Consider the following 25,836-nt stretch of genomic DNA (forward strand, 5'->3'; position numbering starts at 1 on the left):
GAACTTCAGTGCTATGAAATTAAAATGCATTTATAAGCTGCATTTATTAGTGGTCGGTGCTTATTCATTTATTCTTGTGTTGGTGTTGTCCCAAAGCTTAAGAACATCTTTCCATTCTCAATTTTTATCCATCTACACTATTGTAGGAGGAGCTGTATCTCTTCTTTTGGGTTTGGCATGCTGTTTTTGCCTCTCATTCAAGAAATATCTGATCACTATGACAGTTACAGTTGCCTTAAGCTGTTTTAATTCATTCTTTATTGGACAAAGGTGGCCAGAACCATGTGCAGTTTTGCTGGTGAGATTTTTCTGGTAATTTGTGCAACAGTAGTATTTTTATTAGAAATACCTGACACTTTCTGTGATGGCATTTGTCTCCTTCGGTCCTGCATCGTTTGCATCGTTTGATTGGTCCTTGGTTGGCTTGTCATCGGCTAATAGGTGCATGTCTGTTTGGCTCCCACTTCATAAAAGAAATTCTCCTTAGCTCCCTTTGGATTGTCTTATGATTTGTATTTAATGTCCTCCCTTCTTTATTATCCCAGATATGAAGAATCATTCCTTCTCTCCCTATAGCCCCCCACATGGTGTTCCAGCCTTCAGTTGTGTTGACAATGCCTCCCAATTTTCCCATGAAAAAAATCTCATTAGAACAAACCTACTTTGGCCAAGGACATTACTTAAATAAGATCAGTGCCATGACTAATCTTTGAGGAATTGCGCTACGAGTTGCACAGTTAAATACTGTCTGTCTCAAAAGTGTGCCTTTTATGCACTTCCTCACCTCTTTTGCTCTCTATTTAAAGCAGCTAAAAACTTTTACAGCTTGTTTCAGTTTCCTAACCCAGATTTATTTCTGACATTTGTACAAAAAAATGTACGTGGTAAGCTAGAATGTTCACTATCAATATGGTGTTGCCACACAAATAGTAATTGAATATCTTAACTATAAAACCTCAAATCATATTTCATAATTTTTGTAGATTCAAAACACTTTTCAGTTTGTATAATACTGAAATAAGGTTGAAAAAGTACTGCATTCTCAAAGTCAAATTGAATGAAATTATCCTCGAATTCAGCTGTAATTTTACCTTAATGCATTATAATTCAGATGTCAGCTTTTTCTTCCATAATTTGATTCTGGTTGGCTATTAGGATTGCTCAGTACTTACTCTTGTTTTATTGCTCTTAGATGAAATAAATTAAGTTGTATAGCAATATAAAAGATAATATTCATTGTTATAAATTTGGCATTTACACAAATGAAACATCTTAAATTCCCCCTTCATCTGTTTTAAATTAAGTATGAGATTTAAATCACTTGTTCTGATTGAGAGCAAGCACTGGAAATGAAGGGACTGCGGACAATCAAAAAAGCACACTGAGATTCTGATCAAGGCATTCATTATTGTTGGTGGGAAACAACGTTAAACAATAATTGATTGCATTCATGTAGAGGATAGAGAAACCTGCCATGAGATAGTATTACATTCATAGTCTGAGAATGATTTTGAACAGGTGGGAAAGTGAGAGTAACAAGCACAGTATTTCAGATTCCTCAGGTATGGTGGTAGCTAGCTCTTGTAAGAAAAGAGGCCTTAGATCAATGTGCGTTTATGAAATATGTGTAATATCTAAAATTGAATACAAATTTATTATCTCCCTTTATTGTTGCTTTTTTAACTAGGGGTGTAATTGTATTCTTAATTTTCGTCCTAAAATATTTCCTTTTAACACTGATTCTCTCTATCTCATTCCTTATTTAATTCTCATTATAATCTCACTAATCCTTTTTATAGGTAGAGAAGAAATACATGCAAGTGAAAAAAGAAATGTTTGGCCTGAAGCTGTTCTTAGATTCAACAGTCTTCAGTTAATGTATGCTAAATTTATTGATGATACTCTTTACTCCAGAATAACTCTATCATTACTGAAAATGACACCTCGTTTCTTGCAGACAGGCTTCTATCATGCAGTCTGAAATGAGAAGGGAAGAAGACAGCTGCAGTTGTCTTAGTTTTACAATGTCCTTTAAATTGCCATATTTTGAAAGACTGTGATTTAGAATTTTAGAAAAATCAGTTACTGATTTTGGATTCTAGATACAATTCTGGTGACAAGTTGTCTTAATGAAAGCAAGTATGTGCAAAACCTGTTAGCTGCCTCCCCTTTCCAACTTGTACATCATTCTTGATGTGCAAAGAATAGTAAACGTTTCCTTTTGAGGGCTCTGGAGCCCTCAGCGTTCATCATCTTCCCATACAGCCCATCTATCCATTACCACTTTTCAATGCCTTTCCTGACTGTGTAACAGTCTCCAATCCACATTTTCCTACAACCTTAGTTCTGTCTTAGGTTGTGAATTCTTTTGCTGTTCAATGTAACACATTTTCTTTCTTTCTTTCCACCAAGTCTTCCCATACAAACATTTGTCTTCAGACTAGCCATTTCTCCCTCAATCAATCTTTCGCCCCTCTGAAGCTCTACCAATACCTCCATAAGACTGCATTTCCTTTTAGCCCCATCAATTCACATTATGCTCTTGCAAAATTCATTGTCTGTCTGCTCTAGTCCACCCACTCAATCCATTCTCTTCTCTGTAACCATGCTACAGTGTATTTCTTTTAAAGGAAACTAGAACAGCAAAACATGCAGTTTTAGAAGGCTTTCTTAGCAGAACTTAAAAACTTGTGTTGATATTTCTTGTAGGTCATTCTGCAACCCAGTTTTCTCTGCTTTAATTACATCGGGTAAAATCTTCAATGACAGGTGAAAACAAAAGATTCTATGGAACTGCATATGTTGGATCTTTAAAAGAGGGGGTCTGTATGAGCTACAGAATTTCCTAAAGGAGGAGCATAAAGTACATTCTTCATATGCTTTTCAAAGTACTTACGTATAATAAACTTTCTTGGGAAGAAGTACAGGGGCAGTAGTAATTTTTCAGGCTTGGTCTTTGTTGTGTTGGTAAAAACTATTTCACACTAGATCATAGATACATATATAATGGATACATAGATATGTAGAAACATGTGAACCTTGTGAAATTCAGCAAGGCCAAGTGCAAGGTCCTGCACCTGGGTCAGGACAATCCCCAATATCAATAAAGGCTGGGGGATGAAAGGATTGAGAGCAACCCTGCCGAGAAGATCTTGGGGGTACTGGTGAGTGAAAAATTGGACATGAGCCGGCAATGTGCGCTTGCAGCCCAGAAAGCCAACCGTATCCTGGGCTGCATCAAAACCAGAGTAGCCAGTAGGTCGAGGGAGGTGATTCTGCCCCTCTACTCTGCTCTCATGAGACCCCACCTGGAGTACTGCGTCCAGCTCTGGAGCCCTCAGCACAAGAAGGACATGGACATGTTAGAGCGGGTCCAGAGGAGGGCCACCAAAATGATCAGGGGATGGAACGCCTCCCCTGTGAAGAAAGGCTGAGAGAGTTGGGGTTGTTCACCCTGGAGAAGAGAAGGCTCCGGGGAGATCTTATTGCGGCCTTCCAATATATAAAGGGAGCTTGTAAGAAAAACAGAGGAAGACTTTTTACCAGGGCCTGTAGTGACAGGACAAGGGGCAATGGTTTAAATTGAAAGAAGGTAGATTTAGATTGGGTATAAGGAAGAAATTCTTTACGATGAGGGTGGTGAGACACTGGAACAGCTTGCCCAGAGAAGTTTTGGATGTCCCATCATTGGCAGTGTTCCAGGCCAGATTGGACGGAGCTTTAAGCAACCTGATCTAGTGAAAGATATCCCTACCCGTGGCAGGCAGGTTAGGCTAGATGATCTGTAGATGTCCCTTTCAACCCAAACCATTCTGTAGTTCTACAATTCTATGATATACTGGATGGCCTTCCCAGATAAATTGAGCATTTTCACTGTATTGTAGTCTTTAGATAGGAGCAAAGAATAATTTTGAATTATTCCCTATTTTTCCTTTAATAGAGTAATCCATCTCCACAGTCATGGTGCTATTTGTCCCCTTCTCACATTTTCTGGGCTCAAACATTTCAGACAGAATGGCAAAAGAGGAAGAAAAAGGTTTTGAAGAAAAAAAGGTATAAGGCAAATTTTAATTCAAACATTACCTTTACAATAATCATTCAAATATAAAGATTCCCATATTCTGCAGTAACAGTGTGGTTGCAGTATTATATAGCCTACATTTGGCATTGCCTTCAAAGTCCCTTGGCAGCGCTCCAGCGATCCTCAGTGACATTCCTCTTGCATCACTGGGTTGTATAACGGGCACTTAAGTCTCAAGTAGCCCTTCCAAGCGGTGCTTTGAACTAAGTCAGTCACCAAGTGCTACTGCATTTCCAGCCGTAGTGATGCAATCTTGTACCTGCCAAATCGTTGTGCCCAAGACATGTTCATTTCAGGTCAGTGGAAGTCTCACAAATGCTTTCCACCCTCACGTGTGTTACACATGACAACCCCATGTTACCAAAAAGACTATTTTCAGTCATATCAGAAGTGACTGGTTTTACTTTACACTGTTTTAGCAGGAAGTTTTTTTGTTTTAATTATTTTTAAAAAATTGTTAGTACTATGCTGTTAGGTTCCAACATTTTTTTTCTTTTGCTGGCGTTTAAAGAGCTGTGGACTGAGAAGAGGTATATTGAAAAATGTTCCCCGCATCATATCCAAATCACCTCTTGCACTCTAGAAAATTTGTAAAAAATCCTAAAATAATATGGAAAAGCAGTCTTTTTATTTTCTCGTCTTGATGTGAAGTCAGAAAAAAAAGTTTGGTTTCTCCAATTAGATTATCATATAGTCACAAAAAAAAAAAGTGGGTAACGATACACTGTTGAATATGAGACCAGTTATTCAGCAGACCAGGCATAACAGTTTATTACATGAGTGATGGCATTCTCAGATCTATTTTATGCTCTTCAGTTATCTTTGAAATTTTAATCTCCATGTGCATTAGAAGTATATAATTCAAAGCTCAAAGTCTGTATATAGTAGAGGTAAGTACTCTGTGCTGTCCAATCTTTTAAAGCAATTTGATCTTTGGTTAGATAGTCAAAACTTATTTCCTGTCAAGTAAATGACAGGATGTTGTATATTTATTTGTTGATAACGTTAAAAGTATTGGAAAGCTGATTATTGTGTAAAAACAATTGGGCCTTCATGCTGATGTTCCACGGTAGGTAAAGAGAGGAAGACTTTCAAAGCTACCAATTATTAGCATGTACTTTAGCTTGACAGCTGACCTAGCACCTGTAAAATGTTCATGCTGTGAAATCTTGGTGCTTGACACCATAAATTATAAATGAAGAGCTAGTGGAAAAAGTGACAGACTCACTCAGTGAGAGAGAGAATTACAAAGCTGAAAAACATTAAACTGACTGGCTGTGTGGATATTTAATCAAAGGAGATAAGAAACATTCTATCAGCATGAATATAAACCTGGGGTATCTCTGGGAATATTTGTCATGAGCAGAACAACTCTTCCTTCTAATAAGTTACATTTACTTTGGTATATTTTTGAGGGCTCTGCACTAAAAAAAGAAAACATTTAATATAGCCAAATGTTAACCTCATGTTTTCTGAGTTGCCTTTGTGTTCCTTCCTGGAAGGTTTTTTTCATGTGAGTTCTGCTAAACGCTTTGTCTGTACATTATGGTCACTTTCAGACTACAGCAGTAAGGCCAACTATATTAAATATTTAACTTCTAAAGTAGATAACTTAACAAGCAAATGAGATGCCACTTCAGGAATCAAAGGAGAAAAAATGATCATTTTGCTTGAGAGCATTGACACCTTTGAAAGTCATGACTGCTTCTGCTTTGATATGCCCACAGCTTGTGGCTCTACTGATGACTTGCCTTAACTGCTGACAGCTAAAATCGTTACTAACCACATCACCTTTAACAACCAGAAAAAATACAAATGTAGGCTTGATAGTCCTCCCCTATCCTTTGTATGTCACTTGCTTTCATTAGGGAGATCAGGGAGCATGTACTTTTATTTGAGTATGAAATACTAACTTCATCCTGCTTATATGGCATTGGCATAGACCTGTAATGGATAATAATAATAATGTCCTGTCACTTCTGGACGCTCATTTAAATGACTTGTGGATAAATTCTGTGTGGTGGTTCAGACTGCAACAACGCAACAGATGAGGATTGAACAGCTATGCTTTTCCACCCTCTGGACACTTCATACAAACATTGTTAACATTATTGTTAACGTTATTGAGAAAGCAGGGTGGTCAAGATTTGCCATTGATGGGCTATATGAACTCTTTGCTTTCTGTATTGTAGCTCTTCTGCCTGCAAAATAGGAATGACCCTGTTTCATTTTATGATGTAAAAATACGGACTGAATGTAGGTAAACTCTTATTCAGTTGCCTAGAGTTAAGAAGTTATGCTGAACTAAGAAGTAATAGAAGACAGAGGGAGAGTAGTAAAGAGTCTTTGGCTTCAGTGGTTGGGTCTGTGTCACTCCAGAAGTGCCTGCCTTCGTATTTCATGCCTGGAACTTCCCCGACTGTTGTTCCCATGTCTGGTTTGCCTGTATGGCAGACTTTCAGACTCCTGATTCTTGCCCTCAGCCTGTCTGAGGCAGCGTGCTCTGCAGCTCTGACTGCACCTGCGAGAACACGCACCCACAGTTCTTGAGCTGGAGATTCTTGAACAGCTCTTCATGGGGCCACGGTGCCAGTCAAGCATGAACTCTCTGTAGTTGCTTCAGCCTTTGTACCTCTCCTAACATCTGTCTATTCTGTTCCTCAGAGTCACCAAATAGCTAATTTTTCATTATGGTTATTAAGTAACTACTTGAGTAAGCAGTGGCCATCTGTCTTCCCAGTCCCTATTTGTCACTTTATCAGCTATCCTCTTCAAAATGTCTTTCTTTAAAGGGACTGTTGTGGAAAAGGTCTGTATTGATTCTGGCTGAATGAAGCTCTCTTCAACCTTCCCAGTTATGCGTGGGACAAAGGCAACAAACCCTTGCAATACCATTTCATGCTTTACTAATAGAGAAGCTAGGTCTTTGCATCAGTGCAGTGCAAGAAAGAACGGGTGCCTAGAGTGGGTTTGATTATCCCCATGAACTCCTGTGAGAAGCTTCTACTCCCCTTGAAGAGGACATCCTAAGAAATGCAGAGTATAGGGGCAATAGCTATGGAATTATTAACTTCGTAATTAGTCTGACTGACAGTTATGTATAGGTGTTATTATACTTTTCCAAAAGCTTTTGAATGTTTTTTTCGCTTATGAATTGTTGTCACGTAAACTTTTTGTTCATTTTATCACCACTCAAAAAATAGTGTAGTAAAAGACATAAAAGCAAATGCTTGTAAGAATGCAGAATAGAAAAGGTTAACAGCAAAGTGGAGAATATTAAATCTAGCATCATGACTCTACAAACCAAGTCCCAGTCTAATAGGCCTGACTTCAACACACAAGTCATTTTTACTTTACCAGTGCAAGGAAAGATAAATCCATTTGTCTGAATTTCACTTGTTTCTAATTTCCCTAATGAAGATACACTCAGGTTAATAAACAGAGCTGACAAAACTGTCAGGTATTCATGTTCATTTAGAAAAATCTGCCCGATAATCTACTGTTGACATGAACATGATGGTGAATTGAATATCAATTAGCTTTTTCAAGTCAGAATGAAAATTATTACATAGGGCAGCTGGGCTTCTATCATAATTTTGTGACTCCCGTTTTTGTCAGGGTTAGCTCTTGACCTCCAATTACCTCACATGTGAAACCAAAAGCTTAGGAAAATAATAAAGCTATGTGACACAAACCAGCTCTGGTGTTATTTTCTGGACCTGTGAACAGCATTAATTCATCTCACTTCATTTTAACAGGAATTCCTGCTGAAAAGGAGGATCTTAGAAATGAAGGCTGAGTCAACAGTTAAGAACACACTGTTTCCCTGGCACCTAACCCCCCTTTTTTCCCATCTCATTCTTTGTGAGGAGTCCATTAAAGTAGAGCACTCTGCTGCTACCTACCAGGACTTATTGTCCAGTTCTGTGTTCGCTGCCTGTCCTGCAGGGCTGACATTGCAGCGCTCAGCCCCTTCTGATGCATTACAAATGTAGGAATTCATGCCTTTTGGCTGATCTGTGGATTTGAGAACCTCCTCCTGTCTTACTCCCCTGTTTGGAAGCGCAGTGTTCAATTAAATCACTTTGAAATCACTTTGACACTGCTCTTGAGGAAAAATCTGCGTTATAGGCTAGGAGAGGTAGGGTATTACCTATTCATTCTCCATTCCACAGTTACCCGAGGAAAACTTGGGGGTTCATCTGTTTCTGAGGTAAACTCATTTATTTTAGATCTGAATATGCTTTCTTTTTACCTCAGTAATTTTATTTTTTCTCATGCTTGTGAATAAGACTCACATTGGAGAAGCAAGCATTTATGTTAGACGTCAAAATACATAAGGTTTACAGTTGTCTTAGGGCAAAACAACTTGCAAAGCAGCAGAATACATAGTTAAGATCTAACTGTAAAATTTGGGATTGTAACTGTTATCCCAGAAAGATTTCAGTGCAGAAATTGTCATGTGTTTCTGCACTGACAGGTACATTTTCTACATGCTTGGTTCGTTTGGCGCCACTGATTATACCAGGATGATTCCCAAGGCTCCGCTTGGTATTCATTAAATGAAACACGGAACTTGCCTGGCTGGGAAAGGCCATATCTTTTACTGACTGGTGTTACGTGCCTGTGACTGATATAAATTGTTTAATTTCGCCTCTTTCCTTGGAATATTTGTCTGTATTATGAACAGGGATTAAAGTCGTGTGATAAGGCAGCACTTTGATATTGAAAAAAGAAAGTCAGTGTGTTATCCTAGTAACTTCTGTCCTTCATAAGTTGCTTTAGAGAGATGTTCACTATCGAAGTGTTAATATATGCATGTGCAGAAAAACCATTAAAGCATGGACGGTTGCATTGGTGTGGAGGTATTATGAATCTCTAGTTACACTCCACAACAGGGAACTCCTGTTGTAGGTCATCATGCAGGGAGTCTTTTCTCAATTCTGTTGTAAAACAGCAGTAAGGGTCATTTCTTTTTCCTCCGTTCACCTGATTATTCTTTTTTGTACACCGGAGAAATAAGTTTCACAAGAAGCTTTGTACAGAAGGCTGCTACCAAGATTTCATACTTGGCTTAAATAATGGTAAAGGCTAACAGTTGGCCAAATAGTCTCTATTTTATTTGTACTGATACTATTTCAGGAGTGAACTCTGCCTGTTACATGGTGTCTAAACAGAAGAAACCTTCATTTAAACAAAAGCATCTAGGCATAATAGTCCAATTTTCAGAATTAATCAGCTGTTTCTATTTTGTTTGTTTGTTGGTTGGTTGGTTTTGTTGGGTTTTTTTGTTAAGAAGTATTTTAGCGTTATTCTAAGAAATTTTAATGCTATTAAAAACAGGCTACAAAAAGTAATGGAAAAAACCAGAACATAAAATTTTACTATTATTTCTTTCGGGTGCAACGATTCTTGTTTCCTGAAAATAAGTCTGTCCGTCTCAGTTTTTTTATCATACTATGTCTTAAACTCCTACTTTATAAAATAGATATTTAAATTTGTCCAGTATTTCACAAATATTTCTTGATCCTAAACCTAAAAATTGTAAGTATCAACCATGTCATTTAAAGTAGAGGTACGACAAGATACAGGTATGTACAATGGGCTGTGTACAGGTTATAACTTGTAAATGATAATAATTGCTTATCAGAGCATTTTGATAGGTGTTTAAAGTATTGCAATTGCTTATTTTACAATAAAGTGGCATTAGGAAGGAAGTAAAAACGCTGCTCTTAAAATAAGAAATGTTTGTTGTTGAATACTTTAAACCCTAAAGTTAACTTCAAGCTTGACAGCCTGTAGCCACAGACTTGTCACTTTTTTTAAATCCACTGTTCTGCCTTCAGAAAGGTAGATGTTAACAATACTAAAAATAAGCCACAGTAAATGTAATAGGCAACTAGCTGACGGTATGTTCTAATTATGGTCTTTTTGTTATTGAAATAACAAATGAGAACTGGTGTCTATTGTTCCCTGAATATGAAAGCCAAAGGCTTTCTCCAGAAGGGCAGACTTTTATGACCATCTGTCAAAATTTACAGCGTGTGAGCCGACAGTGTGTGAGCTGATAATTTCAACAGCGTGTGAGCCGACACGGACGCAGGAACAACCACCAAACCACGGATGAAATGCAGAGAGTAAACTTATTTTCGTTACCTCGCCAACTGGGGGATCCCTGAAGCAGCACCCGGGCAGAGGCACGCAGGCGGGGACGCAGGCACCGCGGGGCTCGGTCCTTGCTGGAGGATCGCCGACCCTCCTGTTTGCGCCTGCGTATCAGGGGTTCACGCAGGCGTAGTTTACCACTGTGCTTTGATCTTCCCCACAGCAGGGCAGGAATCTCAAGCGTGTTCGGTAGGGTGCCTCTGAGTCTGTCACAGGCCTGTGTTATCTGAACACAGGTGCTCTACCTGTCACGCACACAAGACGAAACAACTATTAGTACGATACATGTGTTTTTCTACACCCCAGCTGCAAGTCACTTGAGCGTGGTTACAATCCTCCTCGCCATTCTTCCATTATTTTGCCACAACAGTCATTTCTAGGTAAAGAAAAGCTAGACACGAAGTAGACCATTTGCAAAGTCTTAGAAGATGCTGGTAAAAGACAAATACCTTAATCCCTTGGTAGAAGTCATAAAATGAATTAGGCCTACTTGTAGATTTTTGAGTGTCAAATATTGCTGGGTTTAATTCAGATTTAACTTTTTTTATAGAGACTTTGGAGGTGCTGAAACACACATTAGATTATTTGTTTAGAATCTGAGGGTTTTTTTCATCCTACCATGGCTACATGCCTTGTTATTTGGAAATAATAGTAAAACTGCATTCTTGTTCATGCAAATGTAGCTTGAGTGGAGGTTCGTATAACTCCCCTTTCCACAGATACAATCATATCTGATGTTCATGACTTGTTCTTCTAAAGTAATGTGATGATACAGTTGGGGATCAATTACATAGCATGAATAACGAATATAAAAATCCAAATGGTTTGTGAAGCAAGTGGCTTATTTCTTCCTTCTACCTTCATAAACTCTGAATGCTGAAAAGTATATGGAATTGAAAAAATAAGTACTTGGCAAATGAGTTGCAAACAGAAAGGAACACATAAGCTTGCAAAAGTGATATGTAATGAGTATAATAATCAGCTTTGGTCTTCAATATGTCTTATCCACTTAATTGTTCAAATGAAATACCATATCATCCCAAGGTTCCATTAGTTGTTATTTCCATTTCACTAGCTTCGGGGGTTTGACAGTATATGGAATAACGGTACTGAAGATACAGCTGGCTTCAATTGCTTCTGCCTCCATCAGTTCTCTCAGTAGGTACAAGAATTACTCTTTCATTTTAAAAAATTACATAAATTAAATCTCTCAATGTGGTATCATGGTTTTAGGTAGCAAGAACAAAGTACAGCATTTGGTTTACTTATCTTGCTTATTTACATGGTACAGCTGCATAAAAATATGCATTCCATAATCCAAATTCAATGAAGTCTTCCACCAAAAAAGCACAAGAGGAGAATAAATCAGAGCTTCATCTCGCTTTTTCTATTTAACACTTAATTCAGTGAGTTTACTCTGATGTAACTGAGGGGTCTGCAATGGTTGGCAATGCTAATAATAACACAACATGAGAATAAAGGGATTCATGTTGATTTTTCAAGTGAGAATGGAAGAAAGGCAATGTGAAAAAGGATAATTTAAAACTGAAGCTTTTGGTATGAAAATGTTGGCTTACATTCCGGTGAGAGATGGAGCAGTAGGATTACAGTAGCCTTCCACTCTCAGGAGAATGTGCATGTTTGCATGTAAGGTACGGAAAGGATAATTATATTGGCTCTGAAGTAGCAGGAGACTATGAAAGTGTAGGAAAGCATAAAATGATATAGCAAAGAACATAAATTTTAATTTAATTTTAAAAATGATCTTGCTAAGGTTCTCTAGGAAAAAAGCTGAATAAAAAAGGTGGGTAGTGGCATTTTATGTGAAAGAACCACTGTTTGTTTTAATCTTGTTAGCTCAGAGCCACAGGATTTGAAATTATATCTATCCAGGTGGTAGTAGGGAATAGTAAGACTGAAACAGATAACTGAATCAAATTAGAAGATAGCATAAGTTACTCCTTAAGCATCTGTATGTAATGTATGGAAAGAAAAATGGTGCTGCGGAGGAATTTGAAGATGCTCACTGGACACCTCATGTAACTGGGAGTAAAACACCACCAAGTTAAAGATAGGCAGTTATCCAACATAAAAAATATTGCAGTCTAATAATGGTGCAAACTTCTTAGGACTGAGAAAGTGAATTTATCATGAATGAGATACTGGGTTTTGTACACGAAAATTTATTCTGACCAGTTCTCATTCATTAGAGGAGAATTCTAATCATGTGTTTGTGTGAGTGTGCAAATGTGAAAATGAAAAAGGTGAAAGTGGAAATTCCTTTTTAAAATTCTTGATTGAGAAATCATTGATCAATAAAAAAAAAGCCAGTTTTGGATAACAGCTCAACCTACATTAGAGGTAATATGAAAGCAGAAACTAAAAATATAAACACTTGTAATAATTAACGGAAAAGAGAGGATACGTGTGGAAATCAATACACGTTAGAAAACATGAAGAAGACAATTGAAAATAGAAGCTAAGTGTGCTAGGTAAAAGCCCAAGTCTCACAACACTCAAGATAATGGGAATTTCTCTGTTGTATTATGAATAAAGATGTGTGCGTGAATGGTATTGAACTATTTTTAGAAAGATGCAGAAAATAAGGTGTTTGGAATTGAGAAAATTAGAAATTAGTAATTTATTCACATAACGTGAAGAATATGAAGTATTCCCCATCTGGCGTAAATAGTTCTCTTCCTGAAAGAATTGGCTGAGGAAATCTCTGGGCTACTGATGGTAAATTTAATGAGTTTGGGGACCCAGGGAATTCAAGAATATTGGAAGAGCGTAGGTGTTAGAGTACTGGTTTGAAAAGAAAAGGGAAGCACCATTAACCAGGTAACTAGATTTTTACAAAAATCACAGCTTTGGAGAGGATTTGAGAAGTCATTTAGCTACCCCCTTCTGCCCCAAGGCAACATGAGATTATGTAGAAACCAGGTCTGACAGTGTTTAATGAGTCTTAAAAGCCTCCTATAGTGGAGATTCCCCAGCTTCCCAATTAGTCTCAACCATCCCTCTTCTTTACAACTGTAGGAGTAGTAAGGATTTTCCTAAAGTCTAACGTAACACTCTCTTTACTGTAATTTAAATCCCTTCTTACTTTTTGGCCATTAACATAGAGAACAGATTATTCTCTTCTGCTTTAAACAGCCTTTTACACACTAGAAGATTGTTAGTGGATAGTCCTTCTAATTTAAACTCCAAGGTAAATGACTCCAGTGCACTCAGAGGTTCAGAGCACAGCCTTTCTAGCGATCTCGTCGTTCCTGTTGCGCTCCTGAGGTGTCTTTGCAACTGATCCAGGTGTTTTTTGAAGTAAGGCACTGAAAACTGGACACAGCACTGCTGCTAAAGGCTTACAAATGCTGAAGAGAGGGGAAGGTTTACTCTCTATATTTGGCTGGCTATAATCCTGTTTGTTTATCTCAGTCAAACAGCGTTGTTGATACTTTGTTTACTATATGATTTGCTATGACTCCTATATACTTTCCCTGCAGAATTGCTAGTTAGACAGGTGCTCCTCATCCTTTATTACTGCAGCTCGTTAATCTTGCCTAAACCAGATAGCTGTCGCATGCAAAATAATGGCAATGCTGGAAAAGGATTCAATCGATACGTATATAATGAATGCCAGTTCATTTGTTTTATGGAAAACAGGTCTGATCAGAAAACCCAAGCATTTAAATAATTTTTCCCAGTTGATTACATGTTAATTGCCAAAAGTAGCTTGCATATTGCTTCTTTCTGTCTTTCTCAAGCAGACAAGCCATAGAGGTCATATGTTTACATTTTGTAAAGGATGACAAAATATCACAAAGTGTTCTGACAGTAAAAAGCTTACCAAATTTTTTAGTAAATGGATTTTAAAAAACTGAGGCCTAAGAAACCTTGGAGTCGTTTTCAGTGACTGTTAAATCACAGAATTTGAGATATTCCTTATACACCATTCAAAATTTAACTGGTCCACATTTTTCATTAGTAACATGGAAATAAATATAAAATAAATAGCTGACAAAAGAGTAGCAAGTAAATAAAGAAAGGATGTGCAGACAGGGAACAGCCTTTATCACTTAATAAAGGTCAGCCTTTATTAAACTTGTTTTAGTAGAAACACGTGGATCTTTGTACATTCAAGAACAAAAATGCAACCCAAACTGAAAAATAATGATGAAAAGGTGTGATTCTGTAAAGGACAGTGATATTGATAAACTAATAACAGCCTGTGAGTGCAGTGCTGCAGTAAGAAATGGGCTAATGTGACCTTGGATACATAAACAGGATATAAAAATAGGCAGGGTTCTTTATCTTAATGTATATTGTTAGGAGGAATGATTTCAGAATACTGCAGGTGATTTTTAAAAAGGAAAAGGACCATCAAACCTGAAAAAAACCTGCAGACACTTCAGAAGAGAGGAACAACTCTCTTGGGGGCTGGAGGTGAGAGACTTTAGAAGCTCAGTGTGTTTGTCTTATAAACTGATTGCAGTCAATAAGTAAGTTCTCAGAGTGAAAAAAAAAAATGTGCCACTTTTGCCTGTTTCTGGGTGTCATCTGTAATGACTTGCCCACCCTTCTGGAAGCTTTCCATCTTTTATTTGGGCATCTTTTACCCAGTGCAGCGGAGAGATTCTGCCCACAGGAGATCCGTGGCTCCCGAGTGCATGGCGTACCTTTTGGGGGGAAGCCACAGAGGGTGAACGTGCCGCCAGGCCAAGCAGCAAATGCTCCCCACTCCCAGCGCAGGCAGCGGGCGCGTCTCTGCCAGCCCAGCGGTTGTCACCTGGGTGGGATGTCTTGGAGTGAGCTGGTCTGTGTCTTGCCAAGTTGTCTTCTTCCGAGTGTCGGCATTTTTTCTTGGGGGTTTTCCACACTGGTATTTTTCTGCAGCTCCCTGAGTTACTAGTGTCGTCTTAAGAAATTAATCATAGAATCATAGAATCATAGAATCATTAAGGTTGGAAAAGACCTCTAAGATCATCGAGTCCAACCATACCCACTACACCATGTCCCTAAGTGCCTCATCTACTGTCTAATGTCTGCTTGTCGTTCTATTTTCCTTGCAAATCTTTGGCTTACCCACTATAGGGGTAACAGTGAAATGTATTAGTCCGCAGTGAGCGGGAGGTCAGGCTGGGTGATCAGATGGCATGTTCTGACGTCGGACTATGATTCCATGAAGTGGCCAAAATCCTTTATTCATTTAAAACCGTTAGGTCACACTGTCTGGAGGTGTGTAAAGAAAGAAAAGGAGAAAAGAAACTGGTGAAATGAATGTTTGGAAGGCTTTTTCCTTGGTTATACAGACAAGATTGTAGAGTTCATTGTCAGAACAGTATTTTGGAAGTAGAATTAAAATTCCACACCATCAGTCCTTGGAGCTCTGCTCATCATAATTTTAAATAAAACAGTTCCCTCAGGACCGGGTAAAACCTCTGAAAAGATTAATTTCAATTGTGAAGTCTAATAATAGCAGTGTAAGATATGTCCAAAAAAAATAAAACTGGAGCTCAATATGGAAAATGAGTTACAATAATGTAATATCTGTTAAAGTATGTACTGGAAAACAAAGCTAAACACTTTAAAATTCTAAGTGTGGACTGCGCAGTTAGCTAAAACAATAGGTTGTATGTTTAAGTTTGTATATTATTGTTGGGCAAGTGACAGTATCCCTAGCTCAGTTATTTAAGGAAAGACATGCAAGTACTAAATCTAAGTTCTTTTTGTCCAAAGAGATTTTTTAAAGGATGTTTGAGTTCATTTTGAATCATGACATGACTTTGTAATGGCAGATCTACACTCTTTCACTCTTGTTCACTCTGCAAGTTTTACACGCTACGTCACCTCAAAAAATGGGCTGCTACAAGCGGAGGTTGAATGTCAGAAATGTCAGTAACATTGCTCTAGTTGCAACCAATTTATTTATAGCTTTTTTCATAAATATTAACTGCAGTAGTTCCAGACACACACTTTTGCTTATCCTGACAGCTAATGGCTTGTCCATAATGGCCACTTTGCATGAAGTCTTATTTAAGAGAATGGGGCTTTTTATGGCATGTAAAGGAGTACAAATAAGTAAACATAGGGACAAGGGTCACTAAATACAGCTTCCTGGTTCCGTTAAGTTTTTAGGGAATTTTCTCTTGTTTTAAGCATCATATGTGTAGTGTCCACCATCTCTTTTTAGTCCCTTTGCATGTGAATTTGCAGTTCTTTAGAAACTTTCACTATTCTGCAGTCAGAGGAGAAGCGTTCATTCCTGTATGTAATTCAGATGTATACATGTGGGCATTCCTCTCAGTCTGGATTTTTTTGGCAGAGTGAATTTTCTGCCAAGGAGCTGCGAGTTGGAAGCTTCTTGGCAGTGCAAATTGTCTGCCATCAGGTCTGTGCTTCTGGGGCTAGACTGCTTCTTAATTACCTCATTTAAAGATAGCTTGGGTGTCTCTGTCCCACACTGAAGTCTATCATGTACATATCTCCAAATTGCTGAAGTGTGTGAGGATTTTATTACTTTATCCATGTTCTTATTTGTATAGCTGGCTCTGTTGATTTCACCGCTTTACTGGGGTTTGTATTTCTTTGCCATAAACATAATGTTTACCTGATCTGCCAGTATTTGCACATTTTTGATTGATAATTATTTTATGTCTCATAATACAAGTACTGTTGGAAAGACAGTCTTTTAATTTTCATGATTTTCATTTCTGACTCTGAAGGTGATAGCATTCTAATTCTGGTTAGTAGTTGTTTGGTTGTTTGAAATCTCCAGTTTAAGGTTCTAATAGATTTGGTGGATATTGGTGAGCATATGTGACCATAGAAGATGCTTGATATGTAAAATGTATCAAAAATTGTATTTTAACAAAACTCAGTTATTCGATGGGGATCACTTGGTAAACGTATACAAGAAATATTATTAGATCATGGTTCAACTAAATTTAAACTTAGCATACTTTCAGTGATGAATTTACTCTAGTTTTTAATTTTTTTAATGTATAGCTTTGAGCTTTCAAATAGTGCTTGATTAATTTGGGCAAGGAATTAATTAATTCAGGCTTCGCTGAAGATACGAATTAGTTTTCCTTCCTATATTTTGGGCCTTGTTCCTTGGAAATATTAGTTTTGAATACCTGGATGATGTTTATTAAATCATGGTCCTGCTACCACAAAAATTGTAAAACTGAAATGGCACTTCAAGCCCCAATGCTGTTTGAACTAATTTCTGCCTGCAGATCCATGGGTTTAGCAGTAACATATAGTGGTTTTCATTTGATTATTTATTTAATTCTGTATTAAAGAATTAAAATATCATCAGAATAGCACTTGATAAATAGCAAGATACAACCTTAGCTGAAAACCAAGTATATTTACAAATAGTCCATGTTTGCTGGGTTGAGAGAGAAAGGAAGGAGAGATGGAGAGAAGAAAACAAACTCCTAAGATGAACTGAAATATTCTCAGAAGCCAGCTGAGCCTTTGGTCTTCTCTATGAAAAGGAAATATTTAAACCCAGTGGCTTAATTTTTTTGGAGGTGACAGATCCCCAGTACATTATAACTTTACATAGGAAACTGCTGCATCACAGGCCAAATGGGAAGACACTTCTGACTCTTCAACAAGAGTATAGTAGCCTGATGCAAATAGAAAATACTATGACAGCTGTAAATCACAGCTTTGTAAGTAAGCAGAAGGCAGCAATAGTCTCAGTGGGGATAGTGATTCCATTTTTTGGACGTAAAATAGGGCTTGTAAAAAAGATGTTTAATTTATCTTCAAGTTATTCACAAAGCTTCATAAACTGGTGAAGTGGTGGAGAGCAGAATATTCCCCTTTGTTGAATATGCTTTTTAAAATGTCGTTAGTTTCTTCAAATAAATCATTAAACTTTTATTTGGTTAACGTTGAGCTTGTTACCTGACTGTAAATTTGCTGATAAGACTATTTCAGTTTCAGGTTAAAAGTCAACATACATTCAAATATAGAGGAACTCTAATTGTCACTAATACAAAAGACAAGGAAGATGCTGGGTCAAGTTTCCTCTAATAAGCTGGCGAGTTCACACAGTTTCCATGCTAATGTGCCATTTCCATAAGGCAAAAAAATATGACCTGGCTTCTGCTGCTGCTGCTGTACTGCTTTATAGAAACACATTACAGATAGCTGTACATTGATTGTTTGCACAGATAAGAGGTGGAAGATAGTGCGCAACAGCATAAAACTCCCAACTGTATGGATAGTGGTGTCATGTTCCAAACTAATAGCTTCATTTTTCTCCATCATTTAACAACCCAAAGGAGAACTGGAATTTGTGGGCTGTAAGGAGGAACTGAGCATTCAAAACACAATAACTTGATAATTAAAATAAACTGCCCTATACAATGCTTAATTTTGTTTAAATCCTAATTTACATTTCTTAAATTAGAGGGTGTCGTGGTTTAACCTGGCAGCAGCCAAATACCACGCAGCCGCTCGCTCACCCCCCCCGCCGGGTGGGATGGGGGAGAGAATCAGAAGGGTAAAAGTGAGAAAAACTCGTGGGCTGAGATAAAGACAGTTTAATAGGGAAAGCAAAAGCCGCGCACGCAAGCGAAGCAAAACAAGGAATTCATTCACCACTTCCCATCGGCAGGCAGGTGTTCAGCCATCGCCAGGAAAGCAGGGCTCCATCACGCGTAACGGTTACTTGGGAAGACACACGCCATCACTCCGAACGCCCCCCCTCCTTCTTCTTCACCCAGCCTTATATGCTGAGCATGACGTCATATGGTATGGAATAGCCTATTGGCCAGCTGGGCCAGCCGCCCTGGCCACACTCCCTCCCAGCCCCCTGCACATCTGGCAGGGCATGGGAAGATGAAAAGTCCTTGACTAGCGTAAACAATACCTAGCCACAACCAAAACATCAGCGTGTCATCAACATTATTCTCACACTACATCCAAAACACAGCACTATACCAGTTAATAGGAAGAAAATCAACTCCATCCCAGCCAAAACCAGGACAGTATCCACCCCTTATTCCATACCATTTACATCATGCTCAGGTCCCACACTATCCAATACATTCTCATTACCCACCATCCCCCTTCCCATCTTTTGATATAATACACAGATATCATTCCCTTAGTCTATGGACCACCCCTGTAAAATGTTCATAAAATATCCATAAATGTCCACAAAATGTCCACTGCGTTCATTTAGTCCATGACTTTGGGCTTCATCTGTTATGGTGGTCACTCAGGTCAGCAGAGGTGGTGTGTTGCGTGGAGTTACTGGGCACCAAAGCCAGCTCAGGTCGGGTCACTGCTGCACCTGCGCTGCTTCTTGTAAAGTTTGTCCTCCGTTGGTTCAGGTGGTTCCTGCTATAGTAATTCCTATAACATGCAACTCAAATCATGGGTTACAACAATTTAAAGGTATATCCATTACAATCTCCACCCCTGGTCCCTTTGGGCCAGACCACAGGTTTAACATTGCAATGAACTCCTCCCCTTGCCCCTGCTCCGGCTTGGACTTATCCACAGACTGCAGTCCCTTAGGGGTGTACCTGCTCCAAGTGGAGCCTTACCTATGAGCCACAGTCTCTCCAGAGGTATACCTGCTGCGGCATAGACTTATCCACAGCCACAGTCACTTCGAGGTGCACCAGTCCCAGCGTGGCCTTACCCACAGCCACAGTCACTTCAGAAGTAAACCTGCTCCGACATGGCCTTACCCATGGCTGCAATCTCTCCAGGGGTGTACCTCCCCTGTCATGGGCTTATCCACGGCCACACGCTTTGAGGTGCTCCAGCATGGCCTCATGCACAGCCACTGACACTTCAAGGTGTACCTGCTGCAGCATGGACTTATCCACAGCCACAGATGCTTAGAGGTGTACCTTCTCCAGCGTGGACTTATCCTTAGGCCACAATCCCTTCAGAGGTATACCTGCTGTGGCACAGGCATAACCAAGGCCACAGACGCTTCAAGATGTACCTGCTTGGGCATGGGCTTATCCACAGTCACAGACGCCTCGGGGTTTCCTGTCCTGCATGAACTCAGCCACAGGTCACAGTCCCTTCAATTCGAGTTCACGCTGCAGTTCCAGCCTGTCCAGCACAGCAGCACAGAAGCAGCAGCGATGCCCTGGCCATCTGCCAGCCCAGGCGCATCCCCATTGCTGTTATCAGAATGTTCCCAGGCACAGCACAGTAAGACGATCAGCAGTGCAGCAGTACAGCAAGCAGCGAGAGCAAAAAAGCAGCCACTAACGAGCACAAGACTCTAATACACATTAAGGCAAGCAAGCCCCATGGCAAGCACAAGAGCCTGCGAATTAATAGCTAAACAGCAGTAACAGCTATAAATTCAATCTAGCACATTCCAATCAAACCTGTCATTATCTCGAACCCTTCGAGTCCCTGTTCGGGCGCCAAAAAGGACTGTCGTGGTTTAACCTGGCAGCAGCCAAATACCACGCAGCCGCTCGCTCACCCCCCCCGCCGGGTGGGATGGGGGAGAGAATCAGAAGGGTAAAAGTGAGAAAAACTCGTGGGCTGAGATAAAGACAGTTTAATAGGGAAAGCAAAAGCCGCGCACGCAAGCGAAGCAAAACAAGGAATTCATTCACCACTTCCCATCGGCAGGCAGGTGTTCAGCCATCGCCAGGAAAGCAGGGCTCCATCACGCGTAACGGTTACTTGGGAAGACACACGCCATCACTCCGAACGCCCCCCCTCCTTCTTCTTCACCCAGCCTTATATGCTGAGCATGATGTCATATGGTATGGAATAGCCTATTGGCCAGCTGGGCCAGCCGCCCTGGCCACACTCCCTCCCAGCCCCCTGCACATCTGGCAGGGCATGGGAAGATGAAAAGTCCTTGACTAGCGTAAACAATACCTAGCCACAACCAAAACATCAGCGTGTCATCAACATTATTCTCACACTACATCCAAAACACAGCACTATACCAGTTAATAGGAAGAAAATCAACTCCATCCCAGCCAAAACCAGGACAGAGGGTCAGATTAAACAATTCCATTAGAGGGCAGTAGTAGATGTAGGTACAATGTCTCATGTACTAAATATTTAGTTTACAGTCAGCTTTCTTATCACTATGAGCTCTGTTCAGTATAATTTTTGCATTATTAGTGGAAGGAAGAGAAAAATGAAGCTAATGTAATTTAACTAAAATAACGCAGAAACATTTTGTAATATACAAGTACAATAATGCACATCCTGTCATATATTAAAAAAACAAAATTAATATGGCAGAAATGATGCAAAAGATATGTAACAGCTTTCAGCACTGTGATATTCCAGCTAAAATATCAACTATAAAGTTGTTAGTCTTTCTGTGTTCTTTCTGAATTATACAATTTGTATATCATATAACTTTATTTCTGGGAAGTTCCTGTGTTTTTTAAAAACATCTTACTTTTGAAACTCTGTTTTTCTTTATTTTATTAGCTTTAATGCTTAAGTCCATGTGCAGACTTTCTAGATTTCCAGGCAAGGGGTTGCAGAAATGTGCATGCTCATTCAGGCACCTTTTAATGATTAAGCATTGGTAGTGTATTGTGGTTTGGCAATGACTTCTGCAAAAGATTTAGGTTTGTATGAGTTGTATCTTCTGAGACATTTGATAATGAAATGCAAGCTATGAAAGCCTAAATGTTTAGATTCTGTTTTTATTCATACTCCAACATTTTAATTGCTTTAATAGCTTTAAGAAGATGTACCTGGCTAATACGGCTAGTTCAATTCAGACCAGTTTAATACTTTACTATGTTGTATATTTCTAATCCAAGCAATACCGCAAACATACCATTTCTTTTTCCATTTTCAGTTGTGTTACTTGATACTACAGCTGCCCTCGGAGAACTAGGATGGAAAACATTTCCTTTAAATGGGGTAAGTCACTCACCATTTTGGTTTTATTGTCTTGATTTTGTCATTCTGCCACTATGGAAGTGAATGGCTATTATACCTGGGTGGATATTTTTGCAATATAGACTTGTCAGAAAGATTTTAGTTGTTCTCAGGACTGAAGCAGTCTGTGTTGTAAGTAGGAATAACAGACACGAGAATGACATGAGTACATGTTATTATGCCCTTCTCTTGCTTTTCTGAGTGTTAAGAATCTATCTTACTTTAAATCTGATTCTAACTGTTACACATCATAAAGTTCCATATTAAAAATTCCTATGCTGGAGGAATGTGTTATGACTACATTTTTTTGTGAAATAAAAGGAAAAATCAATTTCAGTTTTATAACTTGAAACAAAACTTTAATGATTTAAGTGAGGATTAATATGGGCTTTAGCATCTGGTAAAATGGTATCGGGTTAGCTAAATCAGAAAAACATTATAAATATGTTAATGTCATTAAACCAGTTTAAACGGTTAGAGAAAATATTTAAATAGTTTTGTTTTTTTCCCTGCACTGACCCTTCTAGATTAAAGTTCGCTATTCCAGTTCACTGTACTGTTAGTACAGATTGCCAGGAGGCCCTTGACCTTGCGTACAGGGTCCCAGAGTGTTAGAGGTGTCTGGTATACTTGGAGATGGTGTGGCCAGGTGAGTGTGGGGAAGAGCAGCATTTTTACTCTTTGAAGTTCAACCATCAGTGCTTTGCCAGTGGCTACTCTTCCAAAACCCGTTTTCTTTTTCCACCCAGCTAATGCATGTAACAGAATATCAGAGGCGTTTGTAGTTTAACTTTTTAATTAAGATACAGTATACCGGAGCATTTAACACCTATTGTATCAGCTTCTAGTTCTGATGTCACCGTACATATTGTATATCAATTATTTTTATATTAGCTGGCATTATCTCTTAATTCTTGTGTATGAGGCATATAATTACTTGCTTCTCTGAAACGAGCTCAGAAAATACTGTTTTTCTGAGTGAAAAATCTTGTTTCATTTTTTGTTATTTTATTTCTTGTGATCTGTTCCAGAAGGAGGTAGAAATTGTCTATCCTCAGCACCTTAATAATCCATTTTTATAAAATGCCTTCTGTGTCTCTGCCCTTAGGGATTTCAAGCAATGCGACATTTCTTAATCTCAGCCTATTTTCAACTTTATGGATTACTCTTTTTCAGGGTTTTCCAGTTCTTTGTATTCCTAGACATAATTTCAGTCTGCTACAGATACTTCTGTGTCTTACATTTTGTATGCAGTCTCATGCAATCTGAGTTATAATTCTGAAAGTTTTATTTCCTTCAGAAATCCTAGACAAAGCAAATAGTGTCGTACACTATGATGAGAAAATACAGCAAGGAATTGTTGCTTTAGCAAAAAGCAAATACTGTCATATAGCATGATGAGAAAATACAGCGAGGAATTTTTTGCTCTAGCTTTGTGATAAGCTCCATTGAATTGAACAGGGAGGCTGGTATTTGGAAAGCACACAAGATATAATTTCAATTATTTTGTAAATTCTTAAAAGCTTTAGTTACTCCAGTAACAATAACCCCAATATACAAGCACAAAAAAACCTGCACTCAAAGTTGATTTAAAACATAGCAATTACAACCATTACATATCTATTTTGATTGGTCATACATACCCTTAACATTAGTTTTGCAGCATGTTGAGGTTTTCAGATGTCTTAGGACCTTTGCTGTGCTTTAAGAATTGGCAGCACTTACTAGAATACAAGGAGTTTACATTTGAGTCAGTACTTGGGATTCAATTATTAGAGAATTTCCCAAATAAGTACAATTTGGTGTTTAAAAAAAGTAGCTAGAGTAAATATGTGGGAGAAAAGCGGTTTGTAGCATGAGAAAAACATACAGAATAAGGCTTCCTGGGACATAAAACAGGCAGAAGAGGCTAGAGTGAAAGCCGTGAGAGGAGCTAGATAAATTAAGTACAGAGAGGTAGTTAAGAGAAGTGTGCATGTACTGCTAACTCAGGAAGAAAATATGTCTAAACTGTTGATGAATTAATCTAAACTGTAAATGGGATAAAGCTTCATGTGCTCTACAACAAAGAAGTTTTTGAACAAACTTTTTGGGAGGCTGTACAGGTGAGAACACATGATTTGGAGAAGCGTGATCCATTTAAGAAAGAGACTGTAAGATACTGGTCACCTACAGCAGGAGATGACTGGATATGCTGACAAACAAGGTCCTCCATTTCTCACACTGGAATGAAGGGAAATGCCTTAGGTCACCATCCCAGGAAAGGCTGCTGTGAGCAGCAGGACCTAGTGGCAATGCTGCACCTCTGGAACGGTGCAGAAGGAAGGAACAAACAAAAACCTCAAAATAAATAGTGGAGACAAATGACTTATATGAAGAGTTATTTCTCTCACTAACTGAGAGCAGAACTGCTGATTAAAATCGATGTTTGCTGATTTTTCAGAGTTAATGTCATTCTGACAAACTTCATTAAAGTATACCAAATGTACATTTTGGTTTAGATATTTGATCATACTGAAAAATTGCATAAAGCTATAAAAATATGAGAAGTTACTTTACTTTGGCTTATAAAATATTAAAGATAAAACTGAACTGGAATGTATTTCTAAATTGTTTCTATCTAAGTTATTCTGGGATCCTGTGTACCTTACACAAAGGTAAGAAGAAAATTGAGCTTACAAGTGCTCATGTAATTAACAGAAGGACATTTGTATGCTTCTTCATGTCACTTTTGTATGCAATCTCTGAAACAAAAGGTCAATGTTCATGTTAATTATTACTTGATTCTTATTAAAATGTAAGGCAAAATAGTGCTTTTGAGGTCGGCTAATAACTCCTGTTATACTTACTGATTTAGTGAAGAACAGTAAAACTGTTGTCTTTCTAAATCTTGCACAAACATCAGAGATGATGTTTTATGCCCACAGTGCTATCTAATCTCAGTTACTTATCTGTCCTAATATAATTCAGAATATGGCATAATTTTTGGTGTGATTGAGATTATCGCTGCAGAAATAAGAACCTATTTTGTCCCATGATGGGCACATCAGTGTTTTCCCTTTTCCTGGATGAGACTGACAGGTTTTGGTATGTTTATGCTTTTGATAGAGATTTTTGTTCTGCATTTATGCAGATACTGCATATATCTTACATGTTACTTTAATCAAACTTTATTTTTTCAAAAATAAGTATGTGTGTGGTGTTTACGTGTGTAAGAAAAATGTCATTGACATTTTTGAGGTTAGAAGAATGGGATGATAGGTTTTCTTGAGACTGTGACATTAACAGAAGTCACTAATTTACTGGCATACTCAGCCACAAAGAATGTTTCCATTAAATTAAATAGCAACTGAAATATTAATGCTTGGGATTTGGGTAATATTGAATATGCCTCAGAGATTTTAAACTAACAGGCTAGGGTGAAGTAGGAGAAAAAATTAGGAGGTATTCTTTTGGAATTTGCAGAATCTTAACCTTCATCTCCCAGACTTTTTATTTATAGTAGATTCATAACGTAATGTTTGCAAGCTTTCAGCAGTTTTGGTAACCTGTAGAGGTACCTACTCAAGTAAGTAAAGATACAACACAGTAGTTTTGTATGTGGCATTTGTATGCAGTCCCATCATTTAGTTACAAAGATGAGTCATGCACAACTGTGTTATCCATTCCTT

At 38.4% G+C, this 25,836-nt stretch overlaps 1 protein-coding gene across 2 annotated transcripts in view; it reads left to right on the plus strand.

The window, feature by feature from the left end:
• Positions 1–25,836, plus strand: part of EPHA6 (EPH receptor A6) — a 515,739-nt gene that overhangs the window by 17,580 nt on the left and 472,323 nt on the right. For both annotated transcript variants that reach the window (XM_075169512.1, XM_075169520.1), the window contains exon 2: positions 22,083–22,147. In XM_075169512.1, the coding sequence (XP_075025613.1) occupies positions 22,083–22,147 (65 nt within the window). The remainder of the gene's footprint in view (positions 1–22,082; positions 22,148–25,836) is intronic.

Source organism: Calonectris borealis, chromosome 1 (assembly GCF_964195595.1).
Source record: "Calonectris borealis chromosome 1, bCalBor7.hap1.2, whole genome shotgun sequence".
Lineage (NCBI taxonomy): Eukaryota > Metazoa > Chordata > Aves > Procellariiformes > Procellariidae > Calonectris > Calonectris borealis.